The 21752-nt window shown below is 44.2% G+C and overlaps 1 protein-coding gene and 1 long non-coding RNA gene across 4 annotated transcripts in view; one reads left to right on the top strand and one right to left on the bottom strand.

Moving 5' to 3' along the window:
• Positions 1-19226, top strand: part of LOC140399284 (uncharacterized) — a 130684-nt gene extending 111458 nt beyond the window's left edge. Inside the window, exon 4 of the long non-coding RNA XR_011937672.1 lies at positions 18069-19226. This is a non-coding gene — a long non-coding RNA (uncharacterized lncRNA). The remainder of the gene's footprint in view (positions 1-18068) is intronic.
• usp20 (ubiquitin specific peptidase 20) overlaps positions 1-21752 on the bottom strand; it is a 77644-nt gene that overhangs the window by 35550 nt on the left and 20342 nt on the right. For all 3 annotated transcript variants that reach the window (XM_072488755.1, XM_072488756.1, XM_072488757.1), the window contains exons 3-10: positions 20233-20286; positions 17790-17852; positions 15246-15377; positions 14885-14987; positions 14012-14081; positions 12718-12831; positions 10650-10728; positions 450-885 (exon numbers count right to left, since the gene is read on the bottom strand). In XM_072488755.1, the coding sequence (XP_072344856.1) occupies positions 450-885; positions 10650-10728; positions 12718-12831; positions 14012-14081; positions 14885-14987; positions 15246-15377; positions 17790-17852; positions 20233-20286 (1051 nt within the window). The remainder of the gene's footprint in view (positions 1-449; positions 886-10649; positions 10729-12717; positions 12832-14011; positions 14082-14884; positions 14988-15245; positions 15378-17789; positions 17853-20232; positions 20287-21752) is intronic.

Genomic DNA, 21752 nt, shown 5'->3' on the forward strand with positions numbered 1-21752 from the left:
GTCAGCTTTACATTGTAGGTTGGGAGGTTGTCATGAACCTGCCGGGAGACAGCAGTAGACTGAAGGGCCTCAACTGGTATGCGTTTCCCCTGGTAATGAGTTTAGATAATAATCATATGTGAATAGTTTCAGGAGACATAGACGCTTGGGAAGGTCCATGAGAAAAATGTACGTTAATGTAGTCAAGGGAGTTGATGGGGGCAAGATCAACAATGGTATAAATGCCCAGACCCCCCCCCCCAGAACCCAGGAGAGGCAGTTGACATCCAGCATCTCCGAAAGACAGGCAGGTTCCAGCCACCCAGCCTGAAGGCCAGGTTTACAGCAAACAAGCTTCTAGTTCTTAAAAGTCAAGGCAGTGCAAAAAACCAGAGTAGGCACAAATTAATTATCTGCACACAACATAAAGTCCAAGAACACATTTTAAAAAGGGAAATTAAATACTGCACCTGGTGTCTTACAAGTACCATTGGAAGCTACAGAAGCTCTAGCATCTCCTGAGCCTCCAGCATCTCCAGAACTCAAAGATGTGTCCACATCTGCATCTTCATCAATTGGATCCACTGACCCTAGCCTGTGATGCCCACATGAAAACTTTCTGTCCTTCTGCCTCTCCTTTTCCGAAATCCCTTTTCCGCATTCGTCCTGGATCAGTAGCTCGGTCTCTATCTGCTTCTCAGCAGCACACCTGCTCCTGTTCTCTCCTTCCCCTTTGTCGCTGCTCGCGCCGGAGTCGCAAGACAGAAACTCATCCTCCGAGGGGCTCCTGTCACCATCTCGCTTTTCATCCGTGTCACTCGAGGAATCAGAGTCCCGTTCCGACAAGGGCTCCTTCAGTTCTTCGTGGAGCTGATCCATCAAGCAGCGGAGGAATTCCTGCGTGTCCTGCAAAAAAAATCAGAGGCGTAACAGCAGGTGAATGGCAGAATTATCCGTTAACCAGTGGATGACAATTCTGTAGGCGTATTAGTCGAGGACGTTTAGACAAAACCCAATGATCCATGTGAAACTAGCAGTATGAATTGGCAGCCCTGCAATGCTTTCAGGAGCTCTAACATCGACCCAGGACAAGAGGGGTCCCTGGTGGAAGAATGCTAGTAACGCAGCACTTCAATTAAGAGCAAACTCATACTCTGCTGCTTCTAGACCCGAACAATTTTAGCTCTTCAATCACACAGTATGTTTATTTTAAGTGCTGATGGCCATCTTATTGAGTGCTATAGACTGGTAGAAGAAAGGTTCCAGGTCTGGGTATGCCCAGTTGTTCAACCTTATTTCCTACATCGCCTCAAAAAGCACTTTAATGGATGAAAAGTGCATTGGGGCATCCTGGGATCATGAAAAGTGTTTTATGGCTGCAAGTGGTTCTTTTTATGTTGATACTCCAGTATTGAGACATTAAACCAAGGTCTAGTTTGTCCTCCCAGGTGAATATAAAAACCCATTGCATTATTTTGAGGGGCGGGGGGGGGGGGGGGGGGCAGGGTAGATCTCTCTATTTGTCTTGGCTAGCATTTGTTACTTAGCCAATAATGCCAAAAACAAAACAGACGATCTAGTCACTATGACATTTTTGTTTTTGTGTTCTGTCTGTGCTGTCAGGTGTGCTGTCTGTAATTCTGGCTGCTGCGTTTTCTACATTAGAATGATGACGCCACTTCAAAGAAAGTTCAATTTTAGATATGCACATCATCCATATCTTTGCACTGCCCTTATTTTATTGTTTTTACAACTTGATTCTTAACCAACATTTTCATTTATTATAGCCGGTTTTCATTCCTTTTCGCAGATTCTTTCTTGCTGATCACAACCTGTAAGTTCTCGCTGTAAAGCGCTGGCATTTCTGAAAAATGCATTTATAAACCTATTTTCTGTCTTAACCTCTGCTTTTGGGATGATCTTGCATTCCTGTTTACAGATCTAACAAAAGATCTGCCCTAAAACTTTGCAGAGCAAGAGGAAAATGGTCCACTGTGTCTGAGCCAGATCAATCCTCAAGAGAATCATAGAATCATAGCTGTAGCATCGAGACAGGCCCTTCGGCTCAAACTGGTCCATGCCAACCATAAAGCACATCGGAGTTAACCCCATTTGCCTGCATTTGGCCCATATCCCTCTAAACCCTTCCTATCCTTGTATCAGTACAAATGCCTTTTAAATGTTGTCAATGTCCCTGCCTCAACCACTTCCTCCGGCAGCTCATTCCATATACGTACCGTCCTCTGTGTAAAAATGTTGCTCCCCAGGTTCCTATTCATTCTTTCCCCTCGTAATCCTAAACTAATTTTACTGCCCTCTTCTCTCGGCACCCTTGTTATCACCCACTTGCATCAAATATTGCGCATTTTCAGTTGGAAGTTGCTAGTAACAAGTGGACATGGACAAAGGAATTCCTACAGCTACAAGCTCCCTTTTTAAATGCACGGTACCTCAGAGAGTAAGGTCACACAAAATAAATATCTACCTGTAATTCGGACAAAGACAACTTGAAATGTTTAAGAGGGCAGATATTATCATGATTCCCATTAGACTGGGAAAATCACCTGAAGCCATGGAGAACCTTATGTACCAGATGGAAAACTTGATAAGTTATTCCGTCCAACATAAATTGGTTCAACAAATCAAGCAGACTATTGCAACAAAGAAGCAGCATTATTTACTGAAACTGAGCTTAAGTATTACCTGAAATATTGTTCTCTCAAACTTCCTCCTTAGTTTTGCTTCCCACAGCTCAAAGCAATTGACAAATCTGCTTTCATCCTCCATATCCACAGGTTTCATTGAGCTCCAGGAAAGTGTACAAGTTATTCTGCCATGGTACTAGCTGCGCTCACAATAACATTTCTCCACCCCTTTCCAATAATGACTAACAGCACCCACTGGCAGCTGTACTTCACATGCCAGCCCAGGGCAAGCAGAGTTGAGGGCTAGGTCTATTGTTACGGTCATCGTACTAGCTCAATGCAACACTCGTAGCATGCAATGCTAATAGTTTGAAACAATGGCCACTTGTTCATAAGGAAAGACAAGCTGCTGAATTTAAAAACAGACGGTTGATGGTGAACATCAGCTAGAAGAAATAATTCTTTGCGGTATTTTGAGCTACAGTGTGGATAGAGCTGAGCAAAGCTGCAGCTCCTGATGATTATCGTCCCTTGTGGAACAAGTTATCAGATAGGCTTCTTTGACTGTGCAATACAAAGGAACGGCACAAGAACTTTCTGTTTACCCCGTGTAGAGTGCTAGCTATCAGCATGTTAAGCGCCCTGTAATTAGAGGCACTCTCGCTACAACACATGCTTCATTATAATGTACCTTTTGACTGGTCGCCAAACAGCCCGCTATAATGATCATTTATGCAGATTCCTGGCAATAACCAACATTTATATCCATCACAGATGGGGTATTTTCAGATATGCTAAGGAAACAAGCTTCGGGTGAAGGGCAGGTTTTAAAATAAACGTCAGAGAGAGATTGGAAGGTTATTATTTAAAAAGAGTGGATCAACACCTGCAATAGGCTGCCAGAAAGGGCAACTGAGGCATAGCTACTGGATTTGTCTAACAAAAATTATTGGATTCTATAGAGAAAGGGTGTTAATATTCCAGAGAGAAAAATGGACCAAAGGACTTTTCTTATCAGAATCTGTCCTGTGGCCACAGAACCGTTATTTAATAAGGATCTGTATATTGCAGGGGGTCGGGCTTGAAAGCACTAGCAACAGTGCCGCTCCCGATGGCCCCGGGGAAATACTCAGGGAGTCCGGTAATAACAGCTTCATTGAGAATGTGGAGGCAGTTTCGGCGACACTTCGGGTTGGGGGCAGGGTCAAGGGAAATGCCGATTCGGGGGAACCGCAGATTTGAGCCAGGGAAGTGGGGTGGACATTTTCGGAAATGTGAGGAGAAGGGGATTAAGACACTAAAAGACTTAATTCTTTGGGGTTGGTTTGCAGGATTGAAGGAGCTGGAAACAAAGTATGGGCTGGAGCAGGGGGAAATGTTTAGATACATGCAGGTTCGAGTTTTTGCCAGAAAGGAAATACAGAGCTTCCCGGTGGAGCCAGCCTCCACATTGCTGGAGAAGGTGATGACGACAGGGGGACTGGAGAAGGGGGAAATGTTGGCGGTTTACGGAGCTATTTTGGAAGAGGAGAAGGCACCACTGGAAGGGATCAAAGAAAAGTGGGAGGAAGAGTTGGGAGAGAATATGGAGGGGGGGCTCTGGTGTGAGGTGCTCAGAGAGTGAACGCCTCCACCTCGTGCACGAGGTTGGGGCTGATACAGCTGAAGGTGGTATACAGAGCACACCTCACGAGGGTGAGGATGAGACGATTCTTTGAAGGAGTAGAAGATGAGTGTGAACATTGCGGGGGGCCTCCGCTAATCACGTTCATATGTTTTGATCCTGTCCAAAGCTGGAGGATTACTGGAAGGAGGTTTTTAGGGTAACCTCTAAAGTGGTGCACGTGAAACTGGGCCCGGACCCCCGGGAGGCAACATTTGGGGTGTCGGACTAGCCTGAGTTGGAAACGGGTGCAGAGGCAGATGTTGTAGCCTTCGCCTCGTTGATCGCCCGAATTGCGGATACTGATGGGTTGGTGAGCAACCTCACCACCCTGTGCCCTGGCGTGGCGGGGGGACCTGCTGGAATGCTTGACTCTTGAGAAGGTTAAGTTTTAACTGAGGGGAAGGGTGGAGGGGTTCTACAATTCATGGGCATTATTCATCATGCACTTTCAAGAACTGGATAACATCGAACATTAGTTGGGGGGGGAGGGGGTCAGTGTGTGTTAATGGTGACTATGGGTGATTCCTGATTCCTTTTTGTCATTTGTTTATGTGAACATGTGGGCTAATGTTTGGGGTTTGGTGGGAGGATGGGATCGTTGTTATTGATATGGGGATTGACATATTTGGTACTGATTATGGTTTATTGTTGGAGGGTGTAGATTTGGGAGAAAATGTGAAAAAGGAGAATAAAAAAAAAAGGATCTGTATCTGACGCCCACCTGCATGGACACTGCTAGGTTTGCAACATTCAACTGAAGTTCCAAACAGAGGTACAACCCATATATTTGTTAGAATAGGTCATATTCCGCAGTTCAATCCAAATGATTTAAAAAAAAATAAGATGTCCTGAAATGGCTTTCCAATTTTACACATTTCTAAATCTTCGGCATCGCACGTTTTTTATTTTCTAGCTTGGAAAGCACACATTAAACAGATTTAAAGCAAGACAAACATAACTTTGTTGTCAACATAACTGTGATCAGTAGTAAAGGAAAGTTGGCACATTAACTGCTAATTATTCACTGCAACTCCACAAGTCGTGATCACTTTGTAAAGCACCTTCGCTCAGTCGGCAAGCATGACCCAAACCTTTCTGCCGCTTGCCATTTCGAGTCACCATCTTGCTCCCATGCCCACAAGCCCGTCCTTGGCCTGCTGCAATGTTCCAGTGAAGCCCAGTGCAAATTGGAGGAACAGCACCTCATCTTCTGATCAGGCACGATAAAGCCTTCTGGACTTTTAACAGCTTCAGACCATTAACTCTGCCCTCCATTTTCATCGTTTTTTAAAAATGTCCCCCAATGTCAGTATTTGATAAGGTTTTAGATAATTTACTCATTCACCCAAAGCTTCTGATCCCAATTCAACACCACGTTAGATCAAATTCTCCAGGCTGTATGTTGAAAGCGTTATAGCTTCTCTCAATCAATGTACTGAACTGGGTGCCTAAAGCACATCTGTTATGGCGAAAATACTAGAGACTATTATTAGAGGTGGTAGCAGGGGACTTACCCACTAGGAATTGGGTTGAGACCCAAAGGATAAAATCTTACAATAATGGATGGCAAATATTCAGCCTGGAGCCCAGTTACCAGTGGCGTACCGCAGGGATCAGTTCTGGGTCCTCTGCGGTTTGCGATTTTCATTAATAACTTGGATGAGGGAGTTGAAGGGTGGGTCAGTAAATTTGCAGACGATACGAAGATTGGTGGAGTTGTGGATAGTGAGGAGAGCGGTTGTCGGCTGCAAAGAGACATAGATAGGATGCAGAGCTGGGCTTAGAAGTGGCAGATGGAGTTTAACCCTGAAAAGTGTGAGGTTGTCCATTTTGGAAGGACAAATATGAATGTGGAATACAGGGTTAACGGTAGGGTTCTTGGCAATGTGGAGGAGTAGAGATCTTGGGGTCTATGTTCATAGATCTTTGAAAGTTGCCACTCAAGTGGATAGAGCTGTGAAGAAGGCCTATGGTGTGCTCGCGTTCATTAGCAGAGGGATCGAATTTAAGAGCCGTGAGGTGATGATGCAGCTGTACAAAACTTTGGTACGGCCACATTTGGAGTACTGTGTGCAGTTCTGGTCGCCTCATTTTAGGAAGGATGTGGAAGCTTTGGAAAAGGTGCAAAGGAGATTTACCAGGATGTTGCCTGGAATGGAGAGTAGGTCTTACGAGGAAAGGTTGAGGGTGCTAGGCCTTTTCTCATTAGAATGGAGAAGGATGAGGGGCGACTTGATAGAGGTTTATAAGATGATCAGGGGAATAGATAGAGTAGACAGTCAGAGACTTTTTCCCCAGGTGGAACAAACCATTACAAGGGGACATAAATTTAAGGTGAATGGTGGACGATATAGGGAGGATCTCAGAGGTAGGTTCTTTACCCAGAGAGTAGTGGGGGCATGGAATGCACTGCCTGTAGAAGTAGTTGAGTCGGAAACATTAGGGACCTTCAAGCGGCTATTGGATAGGTACATGGATTACGGTAGAATGCTGAGGTGTAGATTAATTTGTTCTTAATCTAGGACAAAAGTTCGGCACAACATAGTGTGCTGTATTTTTCTATGTTCTACGTTCTAATGCAGCAAAGGCTACTTGGATTGCAGACCGTTGCAGTCAACAGGGGTAGGTGGGTGCTACATTTCATCCGCCTGGGAAAACAGCAATTATCTAATTTAGTTTCTATTGTACCCTCATATAACGTTCACTACGGTTTTCAAGGAGAAAACACACAGAAAGCAAAGTCTGACTTCAAGCACCAAAATTGATGACCAATCAAAACCAGATCCCGTTTTATTTACTAGAGTAATGCATAATTTATTTCAAAAACTTTTAAGTGAGGATATTCCTCAAATACATGGAGAAATAGTAAGCATTGGCACGCTGCATATCCAAATAGATTAATGACATGCTGCTATGTAAAGCATGCAGCATTCTATTAGACCGCTAGGATTTTGGGTTGGATTAACTCAAAAGCTCTTGCGAGGTTTTGCAACAAGCGCGCACTGCGCGTGCTGATTCCGTGCCTGCGCAGAAAGCACGCAGTTGAATAGAAGAGATTTCCCGATCGACCGTGATCGATGTTTTGGGCACCTCTGGTGTAGGGGTAGCATATCATCATGGATAGAATACAGGAAACAGAGAACAGGGATAAATGGCTCATTTTCAGATGGGCAAGGGTTAAAGTGGAATGCCACAGGAATTACTGCTGGTGCCTCAACTATTCACAATCTATATCAATGGTTTAGATGCAAGGATCGAGCGTGTGGTTGCTAAATTTGCCGACGACACAAAAGTGGGTAGGAGAGTAAGTTGTGAAGAAGACATAAGGAGTCTGCAAAGGGATAGAGACAGGTTACATTTAAAAAATATATATTTTTATTCAAACTTTCAATATTTTAACATTTTTACAAAGAATAAATACAAACCCAACACAACGCCCCCCCCCTTGACAGCGACAAGATCCCCAAAGTGTAAGATAAACAAGCCCCATCTCTGGTGGAACCCCTCATCTGCCTACTCAAAGCACACTGGCACAGTGGTTAGCACTGCTGCCTCACGGGTCACTGTCCCTCTGCAGTTTGTACATTCTCCCCGTGTCTGTGTGGGTCTCACCCCCACAACCCAAACGATGTGCAAGGTAGGTGGATTGGCCACGCTAAATTGCCTCAATTGGGAAAAAAAATAATTGGATACTCTTAAATTAATTTTTTTTAAACGTATGCCCTGTGCACAACATTTAATTGAATCAACCCCAGCCTCCTGCACGTGGTTGAGGCTTTAACCCTCTGCAACACCTTGCACCATCATCCCTCCTCCAACACCATCCACAGCTCCTCCTCCCACTTGGCCTCAAACACTTCCGTGGATCCCTTATCCTTCTTCATGATCCTAACATAAATCACCGAAATGACCCGCCCTCCAGCCCCATCACCGACCACCTCCTCCAGCAACAAAGAGGGCGGTGCCACTGGAAAGTTCGGGAAGACCTTTCTCGCGAAGTTTCGCACCTGCATGTATCTGAAGCCCTCCTCATGCTGGAGCCCAAACCTCACCCCAAACCTCGTTCTTCCAAAAACAAATCCTTCATCTCTTTCACCACTCTTTCCTCCCACCCCTGGATCAAGCCCATGGTTCCCTCTTATCGGAATCATTTTTGAATCTGTTCTCAACTTAAATTGCCTCCAAATCTTCAGCGTAGTTACTACCACAGGACTCCCCGAATACTTCCCTGATGCAAACGGTAACAGCGCCGTTGCCCGCACCCACAACCCCGACCTTCACAGGAACCCGCTTCCATCCGCACCATAAGGCCTCCCATCTCCTTACTCCAGCTCCGCACCTTCTTGCCCAGTACTAGTAAGTTTGGAAGGGCCAAAACAAGCTCGTAAAATTGAACTTACGAAGCCGCACCCAATCCCACACCACTTGCACCCCCAGAGACCTAAAGTGAGATGTCGCCACTCGGAATGGAACACCCCCATGCCTGGAGAAGAAACCACAAAATACTCGCTTTTCCCCAAATATATACAGGTTAAGTGAGTGGGCAACAATTTGGCAGCTATAATGTAGGAAAATACAAACTTGTCCACTTTGGCAGGAAGAATAGAAAAGTAGCAAACTGTTTAAAGGGGGAGGGACGGCACAGCTTTACGGTACAGTGATTTGGGTGCCCTCGGACATGAATTGCAAAACATTAGTATGTAGGTACAGCAAGCAATTAGGAAGGCAAATGAGACACTGCTGTTTATTGCAAGGGGGGGGCATGGATTCTCCCATCGCTTCAACAGATAGTGTTCAGCAAGTTTTTTTTAAAAATGGTTTACAGTCTAGGTTGATATCATCTCGTGTGTGACATTAGGCCAAGTCTCAATTTTCATAACTGATGGCAAATTTACTAACACCTGCCAATGTAAGATGGCCACCGACAGCACTTCTGCGCATGGGCACCAGTCAATGCACACGCAGATATCACCCCCTCCTGAATGGTGATAGTTTATTTCATTGTCCATGTCTCACCAAAATGGCAACAAATCACTTGGTTTTAAGAGGTTCAGGGCTTCACATCTCAACCTACTTGGTTTTGCAAGTGTGAGATCTTCACTTCAACCTGTCTCAGCTTATAAGGCTATTATCGTTGGCTGAGTTTGTGGAGATTGGTATTCCCCATTAAAGCTAAGATGCAATTACAAGGACCATTCTAGGTTTGTGAAGAAAATTATGATTCGAGGCACGATGATCTGTGGATAGAGGGCATTGTTTAAAGTGTTAATTTGATGCTGCCAGCACCTTAGTTTTTTCAATTCCAGGGCCACTGATGACTGCGCATATGCAGCATTGGCAGCAAACACAGCATATGGAGTCAGTGTTAAGAGGGATGGATGGAGGCATTGGCTTTGTGCAACACTCACTTGCCCTGAAGGCACTTTGTAAGGGGAATGGAAAATAGCACACTTCTGCTGCAGCTGTACAGGGTGTTGGTGAGGCCACATTTGGGTTTGAGTCTCCTTTTTGAAGGGTGGACGTAACTACACTAGAAATCATACGGTTCGTTCGCCTGACTCATGGGATGAATGGGTTGTCTTATAAGGAAAGGTTAGGCCTATATCCATTGGCATTTAGGAGAATGATCTTATTCAAATTTACAAGATCCTGAGAGGACTGGACAGGGTGGATGCTGAAAGGATGTTACCCCTTGGGCGAGAAAACACAACTGGGGGACACGCTTTAAAAATAAGATGAAGATGAGGAGAGTTTATTTTCTAAGGATGGTCGGTCTGTGCAATTTTCTTCTCCAGAGAGCAGTGGAGGCTGGGATATTGTAAAGAGTTGGATAGATTCTTGACTGACAAAGGAGATTCCTGAATGACAAAGGAGATCCTTTGGGCGTCATGGTAGCACAGTGGTTAGCACTGTTGCTTCACAGTGCCAGGGTCTCAGGTTCGATTCCCAGCGTGGGTCACTGTCTGTGCGGAGTCTGCATGTTCTCCCCATGTCTGCTGGGTTTTCTCCCACAAGTCCCGAAAGACAGGCTGCTAGGTGAATTGGACATTCGGATTTCTCCCTCCGTGTACCCGAACAGGTGCCGGAATGTGGCACCAAGGGGATTTTCACAGTAACTTCATTGCAGTGTTAATGTAAGCCTATTTGTGACAATAAAGATTATTATTGATTGACAAAGGAGGTAAAAGATAGAGACCATGATCTTATCAAATGATGGAGCAAGCTCGAGGGGCTGAATGACACACCCATGCTCCTAATTGTATGTTCATATGTAAGCACACCCCGTTAGATACAAAAGTTACACAAAATATACACACAAGCCTATTTCCTTCTCAGACACATTGTCTCTCCTGCCTTACCTGCTGTGCGTAACCTCGAAACATAGGATTAATCAACTTAATGCCGTGGGCCAGGCTCGTAGGAACAACATAGCTTGGACTGCACAAGAAAGAGAAATTAATTGCAGTGAGAACAGGATCAGTTAATCCTATTTTGATACAATCAAGTCTCTTCAGACCCTATGCAATACAGCGGTCAAGTCTCTTGAGACTTTCCTTTCTGGTCCTCATATTAAAAATGTGGGAACCAAACATTTAGATTTACACCCGAATCGGATGGCTTTATTTTCCCCCCCTCCAATTTCAGTTGAGTGTTCCGCTGGATTGTTGCTTGTGGATGAGAATAATCAAGGTGCAGAACAGGAAGGAGAGAAAAAAATCAGTGACTGTCGTTCAGGATTTGGTGAGTTATTAAGGCAAAACATATTCGACAAATGCAAAGTAAAACATTCTATCCCAGGGGCAGCACGGTGGCGCAAGTGGTTAGCACTGCTGCCCCACGGCGTCGAGGTCCCAGGTTCGATCCCTGCTCTGGGCCACTGTCCATGTGGAGTTTGCACATTATCCCCGTGTTTGCGTTGGTTTCGCCCCCACAACCCAAAAGATGTGTAGGGTAGGTGGATTGGGCCACGCTAAATTGCCCCTTAATTGGAACAAAATAAATTGAGTACGCTAAATTTTTTTTTTTTTTTTTTTTTTTATAAACACAAAAAACATTCCATCCCCATTTGACCATGCATCCATCGAGCTGAATGCCGCCTTCTGCACCGTGAAATTCTACAAGCCAATAAAAGGATTTGCGCGGGAAATACCCAACTCCTACACGATGGACATCTTTGCCACATTTTCAGCTCCTGTTCATTAAAGGGTCAACTGCAGAAAACTGAGCATTGTCCACTTCAGGAAACATTCCAACACTGTTCCTACATTCTTAGGTTATACGCAGCACAAGTTTCAATAAAAGCACCCTAACACTGCTCCACGAATGCTTTCAACTGCAGAAGAGGCTTGCTTTGATTACAGAAATTCTCACATGGACGATATGCCTGAACAGAGTGTGCTGGCTCGATGCCAATTAAAACTGGGTTACGGGCAGTAGTTGCGTGTTGTGGACACGTCAGCTGGGAACTCGACTCATTCTGCTCAAATGTATTTCACTAAGGAACCGTGCCAGCCAAAACAGATATTTTCTTCTTTTAGATTTGAGCCCACGTTTCAGGACTAAAATAACCCAAAACAAAAATTTCACTATAGAACAGGAAAGAAACAAACCGCATACACGTTCTTCAAAGAGCAAACTTCAGATCTTTGAAAACTTACGTTACAATACTGGTGACTATGTAAATTGGCAGAACTTCACATTTCTGGAATATTATCCACAACACCAGGGTGTGCTGTGATATATGTCAAAAATTCCTTGTAAGGCTTTAAAAATAGATTAAATTGGATGAGCATCAGCAAATAACCCTTTTGTTTGTTGTATGCATCTACTGGTTGTCAAAGCAACCAGGTGAGATTTATTTAAACTAATTAAGTTGCCTATACAATCTGGAAAGAACAAAGCTGCTATATTCGCATACCAAAGATTCGCAAACCAAGATTTCATAGAATTTACAGTGCAGGTGGCCATTCGGCCCATCAGGTCTGCACCGGTCCTTGGAAAGAGCACCCTAAGCCTACACCTCCACCTTATCCCCATAACCCAGTAGCTCCATCCAGCCTTTTTTGGACACAAAGGGCAACTTAGCATGGCCAATCCACCTAACCCGCAAGTCTTTGGACTGTGGGAGGAAACCGGAGCACTCAGAGGAATCCCACACAGACAGGGGGAGAACGTGCAGACTCCGCACAGACAGTGACTCAAGCCGGGAATCGAACCTGGGACCCTGGAGCTCTGAAACAACTGTGCCAACCACTGTGCTACCGTGCCGCTCCATGGTTTAGAACATTTGATAGTCATTACCGATTCTGATGATGTCCTTCACTGAATCCAACCAACACACAATTTGCTCACCGTTTATCTCGAAGTATCATTTAAGCACTGTAACCTTTGCAAAGCTACATAAACATTTATTATAGTGGTACATACCGCTTTTTGTGCCAAAGCTCAGAGATAAGTTTCTGGTAGCTTTTGCAAAGAGCTGGCTTTTTGTCTGTACGAACCAAGCCAACACACTCCAAGAAGAACTGGGTGAGTGGTGGGCTGCAACAGAAAAGTGGTTACACTTTAGAAAACCGTGCGAGGGTAACTGAATTAATATCATACTGCAAGTGCCATGGCTACAGCCCAACAGAATACTGATTAAATGAAATCAGCTTTTAAATTCTCAAAAGACCTTCAGAGACGTTTAGGGGGTTTATTAATATGGCACATTGCAGTTTGAAAAAAAAAAAATCTAAAACCAAGTCTTAATCACAGGAAGTCTATTTGGAACATTTTAACTACATCAAGTCAATGAATCACAGGGGAGTATTGGCAACTAGCACAGGGAGGTGAACAGGCTGGTCTCCTTCACCTGCATTTGTAGATAATGATGGGTTCACTTACCTTATTTCAGAACAATAAATAGTAATGGGGGCACGAATACTTTGACATGCCATGAGGAGCATGGACAGGGAGCAGCTGTTCCCGTTAGTTGAAGGGTCAGTTGCGAGGGGACACAAGTTCAAGGTGAGGGGCGGGAGGTTTATGGCGGATTGGAGGAAAAACCTTTTTTTTTTTAAACCCAGAGGGTGGTGACGATCTTGGGAGGGTGGTAGAGGCGGGTTGCCTCACATCCTTTTAAGAAGTACCTGGATGAGCACTTGGCACGTCATAACATTCAAGGCTATGGGCCAAGTGCTGGCAAATGGGATTAGGTAGACAGATCAGGCATGCGTCGGTGCAGACTCGATGAGTCAAAGTGCCTCTTCTGTGCTGTATTATGCTGTGATTCTGCCTTTGGACCCAAATTCACAAACCCTTTACCCCATTTTCTATGATCAGTACATATTTGTGTTGTTTGAATTGTTTCAAGATTCAGTAATAACTTTCACAAAAGGGTACTGAATAAATACATTGAAGGGGGAAGGAGGAAATTGCAGGGCTTATGATGAAAGGGCAGGAGAATAGGTCTAAAGAACCAGCTAAGCACAACAGGCCAAATGCTGTATCATCCCACGTGGCTTGATTCTTTGGGAGTCATTCCATTAAGAGCCTACTTTATAAATGTGTTATATATCAGGAAGCTAATGGAAATTGAACATTTATTTCCCTCCCACCAGCTTTTCAGTAAGCAAGGCCAGGTCTGGATCAAACTCCCACCAGGAATCGGTGATGCATTGGTTCAGTTTCCAACAAATTTTATATGAGCAACCTAATCTCAGTGAACAATTTGTCCTACCAGTTGGACAAAGCCTGTAACGCAGCATTCATGTAGCAAGAATTTCCAATGTTCTTCATCCCCGTGAGCCCTGGCAGATAGATTGGAGAGAAAGCAAATCAGACAAACTTCCAGAAAACAATTTCTGGGGTGTCCAAGACAATATACGCTTTTGAGTTAATTAAATCAAATTAACCAATCTGCAAATCAACAAACTAAATTAAGGCGATAGCTCCTTATTTTTAAATTGTATTGTATTGTTACAGTGGCGGCACAGTGGTTAGCTCTGCTGCCTCACAGCACCAGGTTCAATTCCGGCCTTGGGTGACTGTCTGTGTGCAGTTTGCATATTCTCCCCGTCTGCGTGGGTTTCCTCCGGGTGCTCCGGTTTCCTCCCAGAGTCCAAAGGTGTGCAGGTTAGGTGGATTGACCATGATAAAATTGCTCCTCTGTGTCGAAGAGATGTGCAGGTTATGTGCAGTTATGGGGATAGGGCAGGGGATTTGGCCTAGGTAGGGTACTCTTTCAGAGGGTTGGTGCTGACTCAATGGGCCGAATGGCCTCCTCCTGTACTGTAGGGATTCTATGGTTCCATATGCATTTTTACTAAATTAAATTTTAAAATCAATAAATGTGAAGGGATGGCAGCCTCTGATGGGGGGGTCCCCTAATTATACTGATTAATAAAACAATAATTTGAACAAAGGTTACAGAGGTGACAGCCCCTGGGGGGGCACTCCAAGACCAGGTATTTGCACACAAACTAGCTTCATCATCAGACTGAAATCTCTCCGGTTAAGGTCAAACATAATGATTTATATTAATGAACGTCCTCTTTATCAACTCAGCATGTGTTTAGCTCTGGGCACATTTTGTAGTCTGCACTTCTCGTACCTCTTGGTTTTAGCTCATCATCCTCAGACTCCGATTCCCCCTCATCTGCAACAGCAATGGGAACAGTTTTGAATGGACGGTTGCCAAGTGTTGAGCCAGCGCCCTGAAAAGGAAATGCTGAATTACTCCAATGCTCTCAACCAGAAAAATAAAGCTACAAGAGCCATGGGTTGACAAACGTTCGCTAATGTTGTTGCAGAGACGACACCAATAAACTGAACATCAAGATTGCGTGCCCATGATGTCCAGCCACTTTCAGCGATCCATCGGAACAAAACTGTTAAATTAACTCAAGTAATAAAGTCTACAATGGAAAAATAAATCTGATATTTCAAACAGCAGTAATGCCCCCGTGCAGTACCTGCTCTGTTGATCTGCTGGACAGGGCTGGACTCGGTGCAGCGGGCCGCTGTTCCAGGAAAACCTCCTTCTCACACGCGTAACACCAGACTCGGAACGTAGTCAGGTTCACTGTCAGGTTATGCTTCTTAGCCTGCGGTGTTTTGTTTTATAAAAAGAACAAAAGGAAAATTCAGCTGGTTGGCATAGCAAGTGATGGGATCTCAAGAGGGGGTAAAAGGTCACATCTTGGTTTCAAAATACTTTTATAGCATAATATACCAACCCTCCTACAGAGTGCAAATGCTCTCATCACTTTTGACAGTGTTACTTTATTGAAGTCAAACTGATTCTTCTGGCTTCCAAAGCTTCCCTCAAATCAACTGATTGCAGAGGCTTAAAATGTGATTAAAATTCCTTCCCCCTGTATGGAAACCTGTTCATGTTACTTTCCACTAAACTAAGATTTAGTGAAAAAAAGAACAAAATGTAAATGGAGGTGTTCTACATTCCACTTGTTCCGAGGATACTATTAATGTCATATTTATGCAGTGGAAGACAGGCTGTTGGGTGATGTAATGATCCATAGAATCCCTATAGTACAGAAGGAGGCCATTCGGCCCATCAAGTCTGTACCGACACTATGAAAGAGCACCCTAACCTAGGCCCACTCCCCCATCCTATTCTCATAATCCCCCTAACTCTGGACACCAAGGAATTATTTAGCATGGCCAATCCACCTAACCTGCACATCTTTGTCTGTGGAAGAAACCGGAGCACCGGAGGAAACCCACGCAGACACGGGAGAACACGCAAACTCCACAGTCACCCAAGGCTGGAATCAAACCCGGGTGTCTGCGCTGTGAAGCAAAAGTATGATAATTGGAGAAAGAGACAGGGTGACTAAGAGTCTAAACCAACAGTAAGAAGTGCCTTTGATGTTTTAATGAACCAAGAGAACCATACGACAACAACCGGAGTAGTTTTGGAAGTAGACCTTTCAAAGGGGGGTATATACACAAGGTGTAAAAGGTGCAAGTAAAGGTGGCAAAGCTAGGATAAGTTTACTTTTGAAGAGCTAAAGAATGGAGTATAATCAATTCTGGGAAGAAAGCATTTCTGAAGAGATTTGTTGAGACAACAGAAAAATCAAAGGGAAGGAAATACTGAAGTTTATGTGAGGGGGTAGCTGCTTAGTGTGAACAAGGCCAGACCTGGAGAACCAGTTGCTATCAGCCCCAGGAGGATACCCCAAGAGAAAGTGGGCACAGTGTGGTAAGAATTACTGGAATTGTATAGATTTAGAAATCTAAAAGTATTGCTGCTAAACAAAAAAAGAGGAGCATTGGCCCAAAGGCTAGTTTAAATTAAGTACTTTAAAACAGTTCCAAAAGATCCGTTTACTGTGTGAAGCTATTTTTGGGTTTAAATGTAATTTTCTTTTCTTTATTTTTTTTGATAAACGTTACTTTACTATAAAATCATTACATGCAGTTGGGGGACATAATTTCCTGATTTCAGAAACTCTCAATATATTTGACAGTTGTTTCAAGCTTTTGGGCAGCTCAGCATTTACCAGCAGCCATGCCATAACAATATGTACATATAGGCATTTTTCCTCACAGTACAAAAATGAAAATTGCAAGAAAGATACTTCACAATCTGGAAAATATACACAGCACTCTTTTTTTAAAAAAAAATATGTAAATTTAGAGTATGCAATAATTTTTTTTCCAATTAAGGGGCAATTTAGCGTGGCCAATCCTCCTGCCCTGCACATCTTTGGGATGTGGGACTGAGACCCAAGCAGACACGGGGAGAATGTGCAAACTTCACACGGACAGTGACCCGGGTCCTCGGCGCGGTGAGGCAGCAGTGCTGACCACTAAGGGCCACAGTGCCGCCCTTATGCACCACACTGGCAAGAAACCCCGCCCCCCGGATTCTTTCAAACTCCCTTACAGAAGCGCATTTGTAGCTTGGTTTTTATTTTCATTCCCTGGGGCTTTAGATCCCTTTTCTTGGTAATCTTTGAAAGCTCAGAGCATCCTTGTAAGTAGTATTGGACACGAAAAACAAGAATGACATTAATTATAGACAAAGGCCCAACACAAACAAATTATGTTTGAGAATTAAATATCTAATAAGGCGACTGGACTGTTAAACACCAAGCATACAATGAGAAGTAACCTTGAAGACAATTCTTACAACCTAAATGTTGCATTGAAAGATCATTGTCTCGAATAATGGAAGCCTGCAACGAGCATTGTAGCAGCTCAAACCTCAGCGAGTGAAGCACCCTGATAAGAACACTGAAAATCGCAACGCTTGTAATATTGAGGGCGGGAAATTAAATAAAAGACTGGTCTATTGGGACAGGAAGCAGACTGCTTCTATAGTCAAATCTAGTTCCATGGATGCCCAGCGCTCAAATTCACCAGCAGAACTGGGAGCAACGCGGTCATAATTTATGAAGAAGTCTGCAGTATTATCTATCCCCTACCTTCTTGCTGAAGGACTAGGAGAATGCAATTTGCTCCTCTTTCCCCTTTAAGATCTCAATTACCTGAGAATGTAGTGTGCTGTGATCGACATACGATTCCCCACATCCTACATAGGAGCAGCCACTCTGTGTGAAAGGAGGAGATAACAGACAATAAGCAATATTTTGGCTTCATAGAATCAGTAAAATGGCTTGAAAAACAAAAAAATCTGAAATCAGTTACATTTTCTTTGGAGCTCCCTGAAATTTGTAATTTTCCAGCATATACTTATTTTTAATGCTAGTTTGCATGAATTATTTACACAATTCTCACTAATATTTTCCTAACGTTTTTCTATGTAGAGACCTGTAACTGAAATTGGGAGACCAACTGCTCACAAATCTTTATCAACATTCTTCTTGTGGCAGCCAGAGAGGTGAACATAGAGGATACAGTGCAGAAGGAGGCCATTCAAAAAGACTTGCATCAGGGCTTCAGGACATCCCAAAACACTTTGCAGCCAAAGCTAATTAGGTACTTTTGATAGAGAATGAGATTAGTCTTCAATTCTTCACCCGTTGGTGCAAGTGCCTGGCCTCCACCTGTCCCAACTTCACAGCATTGATCAGAAAGTGCTCCCAGCAGCAACAATGGTCATGAGCCTCTGTCTTATTCATCAGTGCCCGACAGAGAAGTGTAAATGCGGTGGTAAAATGGACAGCAGCACAAATTTTGGGCCAGATATAAAACTGGACACTGTTCAAATTGGACAATTAAAATCAAATCACAGTCAGCTCCAGGACTGGTCTGCTGGAAATTCGAACATTGCTAAGTTCGAATACACTGATCATGGGCATCTGCCAGGCCATGTCCGTACCCGTCCTGTCAACCACCCATGAGGAGATAATCGATCCTATTCATATGGGTCAACTGTTTTGGATTGCCCAGATGAAGACAGATTTTCTGACACCTAAATCACCTTATATGGGATACGGTTATATGTGCGGACAATGCACGAAGGAATGGACCTCTGGGGTTGGATTTCTGGTGTCCTGCAGAGTTGCAATCGGCAATACCGTCAGGTATTGCGACCCCCCACCCCAAAACCACATTGGCCGAGGGCCAGAGAACTTCCTGGCAAGGCGAGAAGAGGGGGTATAAAGATCGACCACCAGTACCCACCCCAGCGAAGGCTCGCAGAGGTAGCAGAGAAGATTGGATGACCGACCAAAGACAGAAGGGAGTAGTGTGCGAGACCCACCTTGTGGACAAAAGGCCCCGAGGACTCGAGACTCTAGAGAACTGGGCCTGCAGCTCGACTCAGCCATCAGCTCAGGTAGTATGAAGAATCTTCCCGTGCCAGCCTCCCCGAACAGGCGCTGGAATGTGGCGACTAGGGGCTTTTCACAGTAACTTCATTTGAAGCCTACTTTTGACAGTAAGCGATTTTCATTTCATTTCTTGGGATCATTTAGTATTATTTGGGGATAATTTAAGAAGGGTGACTGCGTTACAGTGTTTAATAATAAATTTGGTTGAATCATGCACTTGTATCTGTCCTCGGCTCATCTCGCAAATAGAGGCACCTGAATAAAACGTTTGAGTAATTAACTGGTTGAAATGTCCCAGGTTTTACAGACAACAATGCGCAGTCCCATTTTGTGTGTTCCCAAAAGCACCAAGTACTACATTTCCATTGCACCCCAGCCCCCTCCAAACCTTTATGGGTCACTGTGCCCCAGATAGCCGGCTTCAGAATTCTCATCCATATTTTCACATTCCCATCCTAGCTTGAGTGACACTCTCCAGCTTTCCCAGCGGATTCCTCCAAAGGGGAGGGGGGGGGGGGGGGGTTACTTCTTGCACTAAGTATCTCCAAAAAAGTAAAAGGTGAACTGCCTGGAATGACTCAAATAGCTGAAATTCTACCTGCCTATTTCACACATGGTACAGATTATCAAGGGCTCAAAGCACATGTCTTTCACAAGTTATTGGATTTCCTTGCCTTGATCTTACACAGTATAAATTTCAATATACTTATGTTAAATGTCATATTGTCTGATAGAGTGCCATCATTAATCAGTTCAACATCTCCATTCAAATTCTGCCCGAAGCAATTTCTTTTTTTGTTTAAACCAGAGCATTAGGGATTTCCAAGCTAATACTCAGATGTTGCACCTTTTAAGTCCTGGCAACTAAAATATGTATAATTGGACCCGTTCAGGAAGCAGCAGGTGCCTAACCTTTAGACTTGCATAAGGTTCTAATATCTGAACCAAGACTGTAGCTCACTAGAGTGAAAAGTATTCCTGTCAGATAGATAGGTTCTTGATTAATAAGGGATCAGGGGTTATGGGGACACAGCAGAATAGGGATGAGAAACAAATCATGATTGAATGGCGGAGCAGTCTCAATGGGCCGAATGTCCTAATTCTGCTCCCATGTCTTAAGTTTGGTTCCATATTTATACAATAAACCAAATTTGAAAGCACAGAAATATATTATGCAATCGAAACCACTCCTCACCTGAAGGCAAGCCCATAGATTTGGTCCACCAACACCACAGGATTGGCATGTTCCCTGAGGAAAAACAAAAACAGACTTTAGTTGAATTATCTCAAATGGTTTCATTCAAGCTACAACCTTACAAGAACTTGACCGGGAAGAATCCAAGGGTATCAAGATGTCCTCTCGGTGGGCGATTTCACTGCCTATCACTAAGAATGGCTTGACAGTACCACTACTGATCAAGCTGTCAAGAGTCCTGAAGGACACATCTGCCATATTGCGAATGCCAGTTGATGAGAACCAACAAGGGTAAAACCTACTTGACCTGGCCTTCACCAATCTGCCTGTTGCAGATGCATCCCTCCATGACACCATTGCACAGTCCTGCTGTCACATTTAGAACATTCTCAGTTGTTGCGTGTGGTACTATCCGGTGGTAAATTGGATTCTGAACAGATCTAGTACCTTTGGAAGTGCTGTGGGCTATCATGGCCTGAGGAATCCCTTTATACTATTACCATCAAGCCAGGCAACCCCAACCCTGGTTCCATGAAGAGTGTAGGAGGGCATGCCAGGAGCAGCATCAGGCATTCTGTAAGATGAGGTGCCAACCTGGTGGAGCTACAACTCAGGGCTACATTTATGCTAAACAACAGAAGCAGCATGCCATGGACACAAGACATTCCACAAGCAACAGATCAGGTCAACGGTCTGCAGTCCTGTCACACAAAGCTGTCAGGAGTGTTCAGGTCCTTGCTCGGAAGCGTCTTGCGGACTCAAAACATTAACTGTTTATCTCACCACAGATGCTGCCAAACCTGATGCTGCTCATGCCTGATTCCTCAATGAAATCCAAACTAAATTATGGCATTGTGTTACACTGTCCCATGAGCCAAGAATTGGTGTGTTTCTGCAGATCCCTTTTTCAACTTGGCAATTTGTTCAATTAAAAATAGCCAGAAGCAAAGTTGGTCTTAAACAAGTTAAAGGTTTTTAAAAATTCATTCAAGAGATGTGGACTTCATTGGCTATGCCAACATTCGCTGTCCATCTCGAATTGTCCTTTAGGTGGTGGTGAGGTGGCTTCACAAACCACTGCAGTCCATGTGGTGCAGGTACACCCAGAGTGCTTTTAGGGAGGGAGCTCCAGGATCTGACCTAGCGACAGTGAAGGACAGCCGATATCGTTTCAAGTCAGGATGGTGGGTGACTTGGAGGTGCTGCCGTTCCTATGCATTTGCTGCTCTTGTCCTTTTAGATGGTAGTGGTTGTGGGTTTAGAAGGTGCTGCCTTCATGCCGCACATTTTGTAGATGGTACACACTGTTGCCGCTGTTCAGTGATGGAGGGAGTAAATATTTGCGGAAGAGATGTCAATCAAATGGGTTGCTTTGTACGGGATGGTGTCAAGCTCCTAGAGTGCTGTTCAGGCAAGGGCGAGTATTCCATCACACTCCTTATTGCGCCTTGTGGGCTGTGGACAGGCTTTGGCAAGACAGGTGGCGAGTTACTCGCCGCAGGATTCCAAGCCTCTAAGAT

The sequence above is a fragment of the Scyliorhinus torazame genome, chromosome 22 (assembly GCF_047496885.1).
Source record: "Scyliorhinus torazame isolate Kashiwa2021f chromosome 22, sScyTor2.1, whole genome shotgun sequence".
Lineage (NCBI taxonomy): Eukaryota > Metazoa > Chordata > Chondrichthyes > Carcharhiniformes > Scyliorhinidae > Scyliorhinus > Scyliorhinus torazame.